Genomic DNA, 16349 nt, shown 5'->3' on the forward strand with positions numbered 1-16349 from the left:
GAATATTAATAAGTTGACTCAATGAAAATAATAATAATGTGTGATTATAATAATAATAATAATAATAATAATAATAATAATAATAATAATAATAAATATAAATTCTTATAATAGTTTCTTATTGACAATTTCAGCAACCATCAATTGACGAATGTCAGGCATGTCATCCTATAATAATGACAAATAAACACAGCTACTTCTCTCTCCCTCTCTCTCTCTCTTCATTACTTGTGAGAAGTTAAAAGGTTTACCACGAGCTAAATGTCTTGCATACTAATAATAATAATAATAATAATAATAATAATGAAATAAAATCAAATACTAATTATTACTAACCATACAAGTGAAGACACCACAATCTGAGCCATTGTGCTGCTCTGGAATATCCTAAAATAATAATAATAATAATAATAATAATAATAATAATAATAATAATATCAATACAGGAGGCGTGTCACTACCTCGATGCATTCCAGTGTCCAATCACTAACATCATATACCAGCTGTTTCTTGTCTTTAGCCTCAGACACTAAATAATCCCTAATAACAACAACAACAACAACAACAAACAACAACACAATAATAAAAACCAGCCCTCCCACTCACTTCAATGTATTAAGGCATCTAGTATTATTTCCTTTTAAGGAGTCATAATAATTAATGGTTTTATTGTTAAAGTCAATGGCTGCTAGACACCAGTGCATACCCAAGTGAATTGGAAGGAGAATCAGGTCAAAATTAAATATATCAACCTAAAAATTAGAGGATAATCCATCAAATTTAACAAATCACTTGCAAAAACTATTACCTTTTTTGTCCATCTCCTCACTCCAGAGTAACCAGCTGACATTATTTTTGGATAAAAGAAAGAATTAAAAAGATGAACTCTCTTCTCCCCCTCGCTATTAGCTGACTCAGCAACAAGATTAAGGTAAAAATTAATAACCTAAAGAACCACTGGTGACAGCTGCACGTGTGAGTGTGTGTAATACTTCATCATTGAGCCATTCCAGTCCTCTGAGTGTCAGTAAGTCCATTCTTTTAATCTCAATGTTATAACCTTTCGATAAAACCTGATCCCTTAAATGCAACCTACCACTCCAAATATCCTGTACCTAAGACCCAGTAATAATAATAATAATAATAATAATAATAATAATAATAATAATAATAATAATAATAATAATAATGATAATAATAATAATAATGATAATAATAATAATAATGATAATAATAATAATAATAATAATAATGATAATGATAATGATCATTATTTCATTAAAGGCTGATACCCCTCCATTACTAACTAGTTTAATTGTGTCTTGGTCTAGCATTAGATTCAGTTCAGCCTCGGGCTCCTCCTCTATCCCTGGGGACCAGGAACGAAGGGTCAGCCTCTTCATACGATCCTTTAACTAACAAACAAACAAACAAACAAATAAATAAATAAATAAATAAACGTTTTTACTTTTTCTGCCCGTACTTCTTCAGCTTTCATTCTCTAAAAAGAGAAGGAGAGAGAGAGAGAGAGAGATAGAGAGAGAGAGAGAGAGAGAGAGAGAGAGAGAAAGAATGTTACATTAAAATTAAATAACTATTATAACTACCCCCTCTTGATGAATTTTAAAATATTTCATAGCCACTTCCAACTTTGCCTGACGATCACTTGCCCTTTCATCAAACTGCTGCTTCCTAAATAATCAATCAATTAATTAATAATTAATAATAATAATTCTTACATATTATAGATCCAGTTAGACAGCTCTGACGATGAATTACTGTCAGTTGATGCAAAGCCACCATTAATCCTTGAGGCAAAAAGAGGAGGAGGGGAAAGAGGGAGGGGAGGGGCCTGATCCCTAGTTTCCTGTTTTCTGTTGCTAGTTCCTTTAGCTTCAATTATTACAGGAGCAGGCACTGTGGGTTTTGGGCGTGGCTTATAAATAGGGACAGTGTCCCTTGATGGTAGAGACTGTCCTAGCGATACACTTGGGTCTCTTGAAACACCACCTCGACTAACATAATGGGCTCTGTTGTGTAACAAATGACGATTGTTTCCATAGCAATCCGGAGTAGAAACAAGAGGACCATTAGAAGCAGTATGGTGATGATTACCAGCAACTGGAGTATCAGCAGTCGAATATAATTTAGGATGAAAAGAGGGCGTGGCAATAGGTGTGGCCTGCACATCTCTAATTAATGATAATAATAATAATATTATTATTATTATTATTTACCTGGTGCTGTAGTCTGGTGCATTACTCATTTTGCTGTCCATTAATTTTTTAAATAAAATTTCGTCTTCTTTCTTCCTCCAGGAATCCAGAACAGGAGACGATTTATATATACCTAATAATAATAATAATAATAATAATAATAATAATAATAATAATAATAATAATAACAACAATAATAATAAATTGATTAATTACTGGTTTTTTGTCTATAATTTGAAGTGAAACGGTTGCTCGATTTTGGCATATCTCTCCCTCTAGCCTCTAATGGTGGGACAGTGCAGCTGCTACCATCATTGTAACCTCCCTATTAATTATAATTAATTTATAATATAATAATTTATTTATTTATTACTTTATTTTTCAAATCATGTCCTCTAATTTCATCTTTATCATCGTCACTTATTACAATAACTTCATGAGAGTGGGAGGGGCCAGGAGGAGAGTGGGAGGGGCTAGGAGGAGAGTGGGAGGAGTCAGGAGGAGAGGGTTGATCTTCGGTACTCATTGTGTTTGGTCTGGTCTTCCTCCCAAATGATCTCCTCAACCAACCACCAAAAGAAGATATCACTCTATCAAACACTGAAATAAAAAATAAATAATAATCACACAAATGGGCGAAGCTTATCTATCAATAAATTAGTTAATTAAAAAGGTGTTAGCCACACCCAATTTAAGTACCCAAGTACTATGATGATTAATTCAATACCTGATAGATTATTGTCATTGCTCCTCCTTCTCTTTATACGAATGGACTCCTACAGAATGACACATTAATACACACACAGAGAGGATCAGTAATGGCTCACAGTTCCTTCTTCTTCTTCTTCTTGCTCTAGTTTTCTTTTTCTACCAAACATACTGGAGTGCACAATATCCGGGAAACTACGGGTACTGCCATGAAATGCAGTGAGTATACGGAATAAACATGGCGTCATGTGGGTACTGCACTCAACCATTTGAGGACTCTAGCCCTTGGCTCCCTCTCTTGTGCCGCCTCTGTGAGAGATACTTTCACTTGGACTGCCTCGGCAGTAAGAGGAAGCCCACGGCTTTGAGGGGAGACCAGTTGTTTCAGTTTTGTTGTTCATTTTGTTCTGAAACAAGGACAGAGACTTGGTCCAGACTAAGTCTAAATTGGTAATAACTTGCAATTAAATAATTTGATATTGGATTATTGATGCTTTGTTCCTCAGGGTGCATGTCATACACCTTTCCCTATACAACCTAATGTTATCTGAAGGAGGGAGGGAGGGGTTCTTCAGGTGGAATACAGGAATATGTAAATTTATTGAGGTGAGCTGGAATTGTGCAATATTGAAACTGAAGATCCAGTTGCCTTGGTAACTGGGATTCAGTATCCTTTCTATTGAAATGACTCTTATGCAATGATAACGATGAACATTGTGGCCTAATTTTTCAAGTTATGACCATGTTTTAAATGAGCCAATTTCCGAAAAATCCCCTGTAATAGTCCATGGTTTTTCCAAAAATGGCTCTGAAATCACCCCCCATTTTTATTACATTTCCTGATACATATTGATGTTCTTATGCTGCGTAGAAAGTTTGAGCTGATTCCAATATATTTTTTTTGAGTTAGGACCATTTTAAAAATGAGCCAATTACGGTATTGTTGTAATACACATGTACTTGTGCTACAGTACGCGGTTAACATACAGTGGATTATTAAGTTTGGTGGAATACTCAATCATGATGCTTGTCTCATGTATCAACACTGCATTCTTTTTAAGATCATAGCTGCCTTGGGCTCTATATAACAATAATAATAATAATAATAATGATGATGATGATGATGATGATGATGATGATGTGATGATGATGATGATTATGTGTCTCTATTCATCCTGTATTGAAATGAGTTGTTTTTATACCACTATATAGTCTCACTGGTTTGAAATGATGCCTTCAAGACATAAGACTTCATCCTGGCAGTGTACTGTAGCAGGAACTCTCTCCGTTAACTGTCCCTCATTGTTTAGATCCGGTACTTCTGTGTTTGGTGAGAACGGTTGGTGGTCATTGCAAGAAATGAGACCACCGAAACTGAGTGACATTATGAAGACATTAGCAGGTACAGTACATATTGAACTTGTTTATTATAGACTGCATGCATGATGTCCTCCTGGAGATTTGTGCATGATCAATGACATATTGAGTGTCATGTTACATTGGACATGTGCACTTGCATTTCACAATTTTATGAGAAACTTATTTGTTTCCCAACCATCAAAGCATACCTATATACCAATGAAAGACTCACCATTATTAGCAGATGCTGCCTGCCTGCCTGATCAGTATATCATGAGTTAACTTTGTTGTTATTCTGATAACATTCTTCTCAATAAGTCATTGATTGTTTCCTGTTACATAACTGCTGTATACACACATTTATCTAATCACAAAGTTGCTATTATTATATTAATGTAGTAGGTGATCGCCCAAAGAAAGGAAGCAAGCAAAATAAATGCTTGTCCTCCATTGCTGGAGTGACCCCAGACTCAAGAAAAAGAAGTATTGATATAGAGAAACCCTCAGCTTCAAAGAAGATAAAAGAAGAAGAGCCAGAGCTTATGCCTGAGCAAGAGAATACAATTGAGGATATGTCTTCTGCCTTAGTTTCACCACTGACCCTACAGCAGGAAAGGGTCCTGTTAGATTTCATGTCTTCAAAAGTTTCAAGCAAAGATAGTTCTTTTGCTCGAATCCTTCGCACATTAAAAGTCCGTGAAACAAAAAGAGCTTTGGGTCAGCCTTTGTTTAGTATGAATGCATTTGTGATGGAATCATTACACCATACACAATGTTACATTTCAAGTTCCAGTGATAATCCACCTTACCCACTAATAGCTAAAGATGTTGAAAGTGAATCTACTCACAGCGTTCATATGCCATCATTCTCTCTTATTTCAAAAGCCCGTGCCATACTGAGAAGGCTGGAAAGCCCCCTGCTCCCTCACCTAATATGCAATGATAGCAATCAAAGTGATAATGGTAGATTCATTAGTCCTTATACATCTCACCTGCTACCTTATATCATATTCAAAAGCAGCTCATTCTTGCCGCCTAAAATCCAAATCTTTAAAGAATTGCTTTCCAAAGTTACACCAGAGGCTCCGTATGAAGCAAAACCAATTGTCTTTAGTTATTTTCAAAAGGACCAGCTCCAGCCCGTGAATGCATTCATATCGTACTTCTTCTGGCCTGTAGATTTATCAGAATATTTGCAACATCCTGACTTTACTGTTGTAGTAACCTATGGATCTAAACTGATAATAGGCTGTGGATTTATGACCCCTGATGCCAGTATCAGCGAAGCTTATATTCCATTCTTATTAGTGCATCCAGACTACCAATATGCTGGTATTGGTTGAATCGTGCTCTATCATCTCATACAATCATGTCAAGGTAAAGACGTCTTGCTCCATGTTGCAGTTGATAATCCTTCAATGTTACTCTATCAGAGGTTTGGGTTTAAGATTGAAGAGTTTTGCATTGGGTTTTACGACAAGTATTATCCAGAAAAGTATCATTTGTCAAAGCATGCTTTTCTCATGCGTCTCAGACGATGATGATTAATTATTACAATTGAATAAAAAAATAATTTTCTTTCACACAATAATGATTATTTATTTATTATAATGTTTTTATCATTTTAATACAAAACAGATTGTCTGATTCGTTGGGGCAGTGTTTTGCACATTTGCCAGCTATAAATCCAATCCTTTCGTAAAAAGAAACAGCATTTTTACTAGAAAAGACCAACAATTTATTACACCCATCATGGACTGCTATCCTTTTTAACTCGTTAAACAATAAAGTACCAACCCCTCTCCCAATGACCTTAGGGGACACATAGAGACCTTTAATCACGTGATCACAACCTTCATCACTGGTCTTATCAATGTGCCCAAATCCTATGACTTCTCCTTCCTCATTCTCAGCCACAATAGCAGTCCCTTCTCTAAATAATGACTGGTATCTTGTGATGGATTGTCTGTCTATCCAAGCAGTGATGTCTTCTTTGCTGTAGCAAGAGGAGCAGACCTCTTTGATACAGTTAATGTGAACCTCTTGTACTGCTCGTATATCAGAGTCCAACAATGGACGGATGCTTGGAATGGTCTCCTTGCTTTGCTTGTCAGCACTCATTTTCACACCTTTTCAGCCACACCTCCCTCTCTCCTGTAATTCAGTTTTGCAGCATAAAAAAACTTTAAAATCCCAATAATTATACTGAATTAAATTTAAAACATTTTCATTTAATATAAGTGGGGGTTCAAATTATTAGCTATCGTCAGTTATTATTATCAAAAAATGATTAAAATTGTCCAAGGTGTCTAACTGCGGAATCATAAAAATTGAGTGCAGTTCGAAGTTTGACTAACACGTCCAGTTCACTGATCTTCTCTGAGCATTCATGAACGTCTTTTATTTTCAACTGTAGACATCAAAAAGAAAGTTAAGCTTGCAATTTGAAAAGAAGCATTATCTTACCATTTTGCATGTCTCTACTAGTGTGGATTTATTGTGAATTGATTTGATGGTCTTGAGCTTTAAATCTGATTTGATATCTCCCGAGTCAGTTGGCAGGTCTTGTACTGTAGCTAGTAACCTCACTGTAGTTTCCAGGAGAGTAATGTTGCTAGCACCATTGCTCTTGTTATAAATTTGATCGTCCTTTTTTAGCAGAGACAGGGTAGTAAATTTTAGAGATACACAAGTCAGTCATGACTTACCACTTTATTTATCAGGTCTTTCAAGTTGTGCTTGAGTTGAGAGTGCGGAGCTGCTCCTGAGGCTGTAGCAGTCGGGGAAGACAGCACGAGAGAAGGGACTAAGATAGCTACCAACACAACTAGAAGTGTCATTATCTTTTTTTGTGGCTGATTGTATTTCTGATCAAAAGCTACTTGACGGTTAGAATTCCTCTCCACAGCTCCTTTTATCGGCTTTCATAGTCCACAGAGACGTCACCCCTCCCTTTTCTGATCTGCATATTTCCACCCTAGCAACAGTAATCTATATCTCTGGTTGTAATTGCTTAATTGGGAATTATGCATGCTCAGCCAGATGGCCAGTTGCTGCCATAGCAAAGGTCTGTTGTTTCCATATCTTATAGTGGCTCGTGTTGCAAGCCGGAGACAAGCCCCTTTCAAGATAACGTGTTGCTAGAAGCAACCGTAAAACTTGTCAAATATTTGTACTTCGGTATAGATTATGGTTTGGCCATTATGACCAATATTTTAGTCACATGTCTTGCAATATTGGATCATGTGACAGTTGCATTGCACAGTCTTGTCTCAATGTGTGAAAACAAAATGATTCTGTCATCATGATAAAATAATAATAACAAAATATTAATACAAACTAATATAAAGCAGTCATCATTGATCATTGTTGCTGCAAGTCTCGTTCATTGAAAAGTTTGTCAAAAGGTTTTAAAAGTGTAATAATGATAGACATGTTGTCACAGCCAGTTCCATCATTGTCAATATCTTCTGCTAAACATGCATCGCATAGCTACAAAAATAATAATAATAATAATAATAATACCAAATCATTGTTAGATCTAGAAATAAATTTTGGAGACCAATCTAACTAAAATGGTAGACTTAAGCTAAATATGAGACCAAAAGTTACAAAAAGAGGAAATCTAAACCAAAAGTGGAAAATTAAAGAAATTCTCCTAAACTCCCTCCAGGCTAGATCTAACAGTGATAATAATCTTTCCTTTGTTTCTCCAGGATAGCCCCTCTTCTCCTTAGTATCACATGCATACTTTACTAATTAAAAATTATAAGAAAATGTAAATTAAATAAGCAATGTTGACATTATGTTGACATCAACAATATAGCATGTGATTTCACTGACATTTCACAAATTAAGACAGTAAAATATACATAACAATTATATACAGACTACATGATCAGTGCCAGACAGCATTCACTGGAATCCCTTTATCTCAGCATGGTCCATGCTTGAAAGTATTACATTACCAAATTAGGAACCAGTAAATGCAATACTGGTTAGTTCTTACTGTGAGAAAGAGGCTATTACCGTAAAGCTAGCTGTGTTTGTGTGTGTATGCAACTTGAAACAGAGTAGATGTTGGCTCACAACAGTAATAGATGACTACATGATCATTGTAATAATCATTCCTTGTAACTTACACACATCATCAGTGGAGTACAGGATATCAAGGCAGGGCAGGGCACACACAATACCTTCAACATTACACACAAATAACTAGAAAATTACAGTATACACTCAATTGCTGTAGCTATTACACAACATTTACACACACTGTAGAGCATTAGGAGGAGAAGTCTCCTGAAATATCTCATACTTAGCCAAGGTGCTCTTAAGTCCCCCATTCTTAGTCAGTTTAGTCTTCAATAGTTAGTTAGAGTAGGAACAATTCTAAAAGGCTAGCTAACGCTAATTGCTATACTAAGGTAAGAATCACATGGAACTGAGTTTCAGTTCTAAATGATTAATCAACTTATACTGTACCTACATCACGTACAGGTACAAGTACATCTCCTTCAATGGAGCATTGCTCATATAAGGTGAATCTGTACATGTTGCATTAGAACAGGAACAATGACACCCCACATTCAAACCATTTCTTCTCATTATTATTAATAATATTATTACTATTATCATTACTATTTTGAAATTAATGCGCAATATCATTCGGTGACACCTGCTAATCTAATAAATAGATAATAATGATAAATTCCAGTTGCTATAGCTACACATTGTACCACCCAAAGAATGTAAACACACACACGTAAAGTCTGGTTTATTGTATGTCACATTACAAGAGGAGTGGGAAATATCAAACAGAATAGACATAAGAACAATAGAAGAGGCATGGGTATTTCGCAGAGGGAAAGATTCTTAAAGGCATTGCCACTATTGGATCTATTAGTCTAGGTCTAGTGAAATCAACCATTTCTAGTTGGGATGGTCCCCCAAAATTTATTTCAATGATCACTTCTAAGCGATGTACCTCTTCACAAATATGAGATAGTACCAGGTCTTTCTTTGAATTCCTGACCTCCAGTAGTTTCGCATTAATAAAATCCACAACTTGTTGACTGTCTAAACAATTCCTATAAACAAGCAGCCCCCATCAATACATGTACACGTACATGGAATGGGTTATAGTAGATAGTAATAGTTGGAGTAGTAATGCTCTGTATGTGTGCGTGTGTGTGTGTGCGTGTGTGTGCGTGTATGTGTGCGTGTGTGTGTGTATGTGTGTGTGCACATGTAGTTTATAATCCTAATATCATTATGAATAGTAAATGAAGTAGTTTGGCTTCCATTACCATATTCCATCAGAAGCTAGTACCAAGAACTGATCTTGTGTCTGGAGGAGTCTGGTGTGTACATCTGGATAAGCAGATATCATTTGATCTTTCAGGGGCAGTGTCTCATTCGTCTTATACATGTGGTCGCCTTTTAAGGAGAGAGGGGAAGCAGGTGGACAGTTTCAAAAAGAAGGATTTACTAACCAATTGCTCTAGACATGTTCAATCCTCCATTGACTCTTAGATCTTCGTCAATATGTCCACCTGCTCTCTCGATCCTTTCCCTCTCAAGAGGATCAATGGGTTTGTGATCCAGTGAGAGGTCGACAGCCTCTCCTAATAATAAATAACGATGATGATGATGATGATTTCTCTCACCATTGCTTGACAATACACATCTCGAGTCTCCAGCATTAGCTACATACAGTATATTAGTCTTTATTAGACAAACTGTTGCTGTAGAACCACTTTCATGTCCCTCGGAATCATGATACTCATCTCCATCTCCTTCTTCCTTAGCCCCTTCCCCTTCTCCTCTGGCTCCTCCCCCTTCTCCTAGGGCCTGTCCCATTTCTTGTCTTCCTTCTTTCAATCTCTTACCTAATGAGATTGAATTACCAGTTCCTTCCCCTCCCTCCATCCTTTCATTGATAATCACATTTCCCATTTCCCCATTCCAATGTACATGTACATGAAAATATGCAGGCTCATATGTGTTACTATAAATAGCACATCTCTGTATCTATATTTAGTAACAGGACTCACTGTCTTTTAAATCTTCATCTGATTCGTCACATCTCTTTCTCTTCCTAACTGAAAATAAACAAACAAACAAACAAATAAACAAATAAGTAAATATTGCTACCATTATTAGCAATGACTGGTTTTCCTTCCTCTTCTGTTTCTCCTTCCCCAGGTCCTTCCTCCTCCTCCTCCTCCTCCTCCTCCTCCTCTCCTTCTGAGCTATCCTCTCCCATCATGGTCTGCAGTTCATTCAGAGCTGGTTTGTATTGAACTGATAATTCTTTTATAAATTGAGAGTACACACGAGATCTTTGGGTCTCTTTAATGTTATCTGCCCCTCCCAGGCCTTCTTCTGAGGCCATACCCTCTCCATCACTAGAACTGATTTCATCATCGTTGCTCCCATCTACACGAATGATAATAATAATAATAATAATAACAATAATAATAATAATAATAATAATAATTTATAATAATAGCTTCATTACCACCATTGTTTCGATTGGCTACGTTGATGAGGTACTTTAAAAGTTTCTTGTCCTCAATGCAAGCCTGAAGGACCTTGTCCAGCGGCATATGAGCCTCTTCAGTTAGTCTCTCCACCTCATCACCACTGGGGGGGAGAGAGGGAGGGGGAGAGAGAGGGGGGAGAGAGGGGGAGAGGGAGGGAGAGAGAGAGAGGGGGAAAGAGGGGAGAGGGGGAGAGAGGGGAGAGAGAGAGGGGGATAAAGAGGGGAAGGAATGAGGAAGGAAGAAACCACAAAAGACATAAAATAACTCACGGATACAGCAATAAACAGGAAATATCACATGCAACATAATTATAATTTTAAAAAGCCCATACATACATATAAGGACATATATAGCCCCAGTGAATATACTCCAAATAATAAACTCATGGAACAATTATACCAGCAAAGAAGAGACCTTACAAAGTTAATAGTATTGCATGCCATAGAGGTGAGGTGTTGTTGCCATCACAATAAGCAGGTGTTAATTCATACGCTAAGAACTACTCATGGAAACACTACGAACTACCTAACCACAAACCAAGACTGATCTAAGTCAGGGCTACTAGACAAGGTAAATGAGATCACCCTCTGCTATCAATGGAGAGGTATATTGCATTAAGACCACAGCAATAACACATAGTAATGGGAATAGGAACACGTTGTGAGAAGGAATGAGGAAAATGTACACACGTACAAATGAGTACTAGTGGAAAGATACCATTTAAGAACATACACATTATATATGTATTTGTACATTACATGTACATGTACACAATATACATTCATGTACATGTACATATGTACATGAATGATTACTAGAAGGTTATGGTTGTTAGGTTTAAGCTGTTACAAGTGGGTGGTTAGGCACTATAGTAACATCAGTTCTAAGAGATTGTAACCACAAGTATAAATAATAATATTTAAATAAATAAATGTAATAATAATGATTATTATCAACCTTTCTTCTCCATTAAGTTCCTCCTCTCCCTCGTTGATTTCACTTTCATTGATTAGTTTCATTTCCTTGAGTGCGTCTTCGGTTAATAGTTTCCTGTCGCAGTTCATGTAAGCTTCACAGAAACCCCGAGACACATCTCCATCTTGATACCCAACACTCGCCTTTAAAAACCCAGGGAGGTGCCTCGAACAATAGACAGATACTTCTTTACCTAAAATAAATAAATAAATAATAATTAAGGAAACATATTAAAAATAAATTTCACAATCAGTAGAGTAACAGAGATGTCATCACACAGTGTCACTAGGTACATGTTCATGTCAGACATTGGTCTGACTACCACTGTACCTTTAGGCCATTCCTTGCCTGTACAATAACATCAAACGAACACACAGCATGAAATAATCCTTTACATTCTAGCAATCAAAAGGAAATGATCACACACACACAGCCTACATGATGTGTGCCATATATGATCATGAACTACACTGTACATGTACATGTACATAAAATGGATGTACATGAAGATCATTGTACAATGCTTATTTCATCATAACATTCTTTGAGTCATTGAACACACTCACCACATCTTAAGGACATGTATATGTACGTTACCATCTAAAGAAACATTGCAATTATAGTCCAAAACATTACAAAGTCATGCTGTGTAGAAAGTTTGAGGTGATTCAGGCTTTAACTTTTCCAGTTATGGCCATTTTAAAAAATGAGCCAAAATCTGAAAATTTCCCTGTACTATAGCCCATGGTATTTTCCAAAAAATGGCTCCAAAATCACCCCAATTTTTGTTACATTTTCTGATGCATATTGATGTCCTTGTGCTGTGTAGAAAGTTTGAGCTGATTCCGACTTCAATTTTCCGAGTTACAGCCATTTTTAAAAATGAGCAAATTTCTGAAAATTTCCATGTACTATAGCCCATGGTTTTTCCGAAAAATGGCTCCAAAATCACCCCCAATTTTTATTACATTTTCTGATACATATTGATGTCCTTATGCTGTGTAGCAAGTTTGAACTGATTCCGACTTCAATTTTTCGAGTTACGGCCATTTTAAAAAATGAGCCAAAATCTGAAAATTTCCCTGTACTATAGCCCATGGTTTCTTCCAAAAAATGGCTCCAAAATCGCCCCCAATTTTTATTACATTTTCTGATACATATTGATGTCCTTATGCTGTGTAGCAAGTTTGAACTGATTCCGACTTAAACTTTTCGAGTTACGGCCATTTTAAAAAATGATCCAAATACCTTGCCCCATACAAAATTGATAATTATTTATTAATTAATTAATATTGCACCCACTTTAATTAATGAACTATACTTACCGCCATGTCCATCAAATACTCCAAGAAAAGAACATTTATCATCAAAATCAGTTACAACAGTTATCACATCCTAATTAATAAATTATTATTATTAATTAATAGTACATTACCATAAAAGGTAATGCCCACGTGTGGGGGGTCAAATTACTTCCATGTTCTCTCTCCATCCTTGCATGGTAGCCGTCCCGTACTGACACTCTTTGTCAGAGACGCCGATAGTTCCATTTGTTACTGTCTTATCAGTAATAGGTTTAGTAAGAAATCCACCCATAGCACCTAACACGAAAGAGCACGTGTTAATGGGCGAAATTTGTATGGGCGTGGCCATATGCCGCCCGTGCGCGTGCGTCACTAAACTATCAAGTCAACAAAATGGCGTAGTTTGGAAAGGATTGCCCATGTGTCTACTCTACACTACTCGTAGTTATTTGTTGCTTCTTGCTACTGTAACTATTATTACTTATGTAATATAATACTAATAATAATTAATACTTAATAATCCTAACAGCTGAAAAATTAGTAAAATCCTAAAATGAAAAATGTGCCGAGATGGGCCGACATTAATGCTGTTCCATTATAGTTCATCTCTTGGTAGTTGTATCCTGGCCTTGGACCTCAGCCAACCGAAGAGGTCTATGTCATCTTTAGGAACAGGGTCTATCTTTATCAGATCAGTCTCTCCTTTCGATCCTTTTGGGGAGTAAAAAAACGTTGGGAGATCATCAAATTTGAAGTGGTCAAACGAGACGTCATTGAGTTCCACGTTTATGCTACCAAAGACAACGGTTTTATCTTTCTTAAAGAACTTCCTTGCGGCAGTGTCGAACCATTCAGCTGCATCTCTGCAATCAGACACACTAGGAATACACATCATGACAATGACCGAATTCTTGGGATTGTAGACTATTTTATCAAAGGTAGTCCCTACGACTGTCTTCACTGGGCCTGTGTTCTTTTTAGGGGGAATCTCAGAATTATAATACGGCTTAAGGTCTCCGGAGAAAAAATCTTCAACGAATTCGGTTAAAGAGTCCTTAGTGAGTTCTTCAGTGAGGCGGTACTTCTTAGGGCCTGGGGCATAAATACCTACGGCTACATCTTCACCCCAGGAAGCAAATCCAAGTGCTTTTAGGTCAGGTTGGAACTCTGCTTCATTCGCTATAGCAAAGGCAAGATCAGAGTCTTTATATTTGACAGCAACATCAGCCACTAATGAATGCCAATACTTGGTGTCTATAAGAGGAAGAAAGAGAGAGATTAGTAAAAACTGTCTTTGGCCAATAAAGGCACAATCATTACTAAATGATTACAATTATTACCTTTTCTAAAATCAAAGTCCCAATTTACATCATAATAAGCAACCAGTAATGGCCGATACTTATAAGCCCTGAGGTGATTATCCCTTGTCATCTGTCCGACTAGCGACCTAATGCCAGACTGATAAGCTTTCATTAAACTGGTGGGCGTCTCTCCTTCATCTGTGTCATGAATGATGGTGTATCCCAATTCGTATTTAGTAAGCGCCTGCTTCGGTTGGAAAATAACAACACTGTTCAATGGGAAGGAGAGTTTCTGAGCTATGGCTGGATCTGTTGTGTGTCCAAGATGTAGATCTAAACGTGCTTCGTTGCCAGATTTGAGAAAGGTCTTTAAAGCATCAGCACTTGTTTCTGGTGAGAAGAACCCAACACCGCGAGCCTCAGTATCTGATTTAATGAAGGACTTCACTTCATCCAGGGTTTCCATAAACACTGAACTGGGGCCAGACTGTCTTTCCATGTAGCTAACAATACCTTTAGTAAATAAATGAATAAATAAATTCATTAATGAGTTAACAAAGTGCAGCAAATAAAAATTTACATGCACTGCAATTATGTACACAAAAGCAAAAGTATTAAGGAAAAGTTAACATCATACATATAATTATTTTAGTTATTATTATAAAATATCAGTGAGAGAGAAAAGGGCAACAAAAAGAGGAGAAAATATACAGAAAGGAGGAGAGGGAGAACCTGAAAACAAAACAAAAAGCAAAACAAAAAGGAACAAAATAAACAAAAAGTGAAATAGACCCATCCACCTCAGGGGGAGGAGAGGAGATTATTATTATTATTATTATTATTATTATTATTATTATTATTATTATTATTACCATCTTCTTCTTGTGGTCCAGTATAGTTATACACTTCACCATATCTGAGCATTACCAAATATGGATACTGCTGTAGTCCAAATCTCTTGGTGAGGTCCATGTTGTCTGGTACATTAATTGTACCAAGAGGAACTGGAGGGTCGTTCTTAGCCAGTCGCCTAGCAGCTGCAACAAAATGAGGCTCTAATCTTTTACAAGGCATACACCTGTGAATTAATTAATTAACGAGGTCATTTTAATTGAATGTTAATCTTACTCTTTTACAAAGAATTCTACTAAAATTAATTCCGTGTTTTTAGTGATCTCGTCAAAATTAGCATCAGTCAGTTCAAGGACAGGATTATCAGCGAGATCACTTTTATCCTTCTCGCTCAAAAAATATTTTAAAAGACCTAAAAATAACAAAAAATAAAAATAATTTTCTAAATTATTTGAATACTCAAACCTTCGTAGCTTTCTTCTCCAGCAGGTCCTCCATAGTCAAAAATTGCTCCTCGTCTGAAAAACCTCACACCAGGCAGTACAGGGATCTGGTACTTCGCTTGAGTCTCTTTCTCTGTTCCGATATTGAGTTTAGCAAAAGTGACGTTGTGCTCTTCTTTCAGAGTCTTTGCTAATCTTTGAAATGTAGGCAGCAACTTTTGACAATGTACACACCTACAAAATAATAATAATAATTAACAATAAAAATTAATTAAAATCATTAATAAAGGTGATAATAATTCAATCTAATTAAGATATTAATTATAATTTTATCTCTCCCTCCTCTCCTCACCAGTCTGCATAAAATTCTACTATCATGAATTCTGGTTCCTTAACAGCATCTTCAAAAGTCTCATCAGTGAGTTCCACCATGTAGTCATTGCTTCCCTCAACCTCCTCAGATTTTACCATTAAACAGCCTATCAATAATAAAGATAACAAGATTTGAAGAAGCAGCTTGAAAGACATGTCCCTGGTCTTTTCTAGTCCGCCCTCTCTCTCTTTCTATTGGTCTACTCGTGACTACTCGCCCTCTTATTTCTGTGACTCGCCTCTTCCCCACTGAAGAGCCCCACCTTTCGCA

General features: G+C 36.5%; 4 protein-coding genes across 4 annotated transcripts; 1 reads left to right on the forward strand and 3 right to left on the reverse strand.

Moving 5' to 3' along the window:
• Window positions 1-45: 45 nt before the first annotated feature.
• LOC100638245 (sentrin-specific protease 1-like) lies at window positions 46-3159 on the reverse strand. Its single transcript, XM_020001636.1, has 16 exons — window positions 3044-3159; window positions 2944-2992; window positions 2590-2816; window positions 2433-2541; window positions 2238-2349; window positions 1740-2192; window positions 1608-1692; window positions 1469-1501; window positions 1308-1415; window positions 993-1115; window positions 809-946; window positions 607-752; window positions 462-540; window positions 337-387; window positions 229-273; window positions 46-168 (listed from the first exon to the last, which is right to left on the reverse strand). The coding sequence occupies exons 1-16, from the start codon at window positions 3092-3094 to the stop codon at window positions 106-108; spliced, it is 1872 nt and encodes a 623-aa protein (XP_019857195.1). The 5' UTR covers window positions 3095-3159; the 3' UTR covers window positions 46-105.
• Window positions 3146-6695, forward strand: LOC100631432 (cysteine-rich protein 2-binding protein-like). The gene is made up of 4 exons (XM_003383087.2): window positions 3146-3374; window positions 3431-3530; window positions 4137-4326; window positions 4683-6695. The coding sequence occupies exons 1-4, from the start codon at window positions 3163-3165 to the stop codon at window positions 5624-5626; spliced, it is 1446 nt and encodes a 481-aa protein (XP_003383135.2). The 5' UTR covers window positions 3146-3162; the 3' UTR covers window positions 5627-6695.
• On the reverse strand, window positions 6494-13447 carry LOC100638373 (probable protein phosphatase 2C 60). The gene is made up of 13 exons (XM_003383143.3): window positions 13280-13447; window positions 13132-13201; window positions 11789-11999; window positions 10807-10931; window positions 10440-10724; window positions 10340-10387; window positions 9953-10174; window positions 9779-9910; window positions 9593-9722; window positions 9271-9373; window positions 6992-7775; window positions 6750-6932; window positions 6494-6693 (listed from the first exon to the last, which is right to left on the reverse strand). Exons 1-11 carry the CDS (start codon window positions 13400-13402, stop codon window positions 7647-7649), a joined length of 1578 nt encoding a protein of 525 aa, XP_003383191.1. The 5' UTR covers window positions 13403-13447; the 3' UTR covers window positions 6494-6693; window positions 6750-6932; window positions 6992-7646.
• A 111-nt stretch (window positions 13448-13558) lies between these two features.
• LOC100638499 (protein disulfide-isomerase A4-like) lies at window positions 13559-16335 on the reverse strand. Its single transcript, XM_003383144.2, has 6 exons — window positions 16059-16335; window positions 15729-15940; window positions 15540-15675; window positions 15284-15489; window positions 14451-14924; window positions 13559-14364 (listed from the first exon to the last, which is right to left on the reverse strand). Exons 1-6 carry the CDS (start codon window positions 16232-16234, stop codon window positions 13706-13708), a joined length of 1863 nt encoding a protein of 620 aa, XP_003383192.1. The 5' UTR covers window positions 16235-16335; the 3' UTR covers window positions 13559-13705.
• Between the last annotated feature and the right edge of the window lie 14 nt (window positions 16336-16349).

Source organism: Amphimedon queenslandica, unplaced genomic scaffold (genome assembly GCF_000090795.2).
Source record: "Amphimedon queenslandica unplaced genomic scaffold, v1.1 AMPQUscaffold_13514, whole genome shotgun sequence".
In the NCBI taxonomy this organism is placed as follows: domain Eukaryota; kingdom Metazoa; phylum Porifera; class Demospongiae; order Haplosclerida; family Niphatidae; genus Amphimedon; species Amphimedon queenslandica.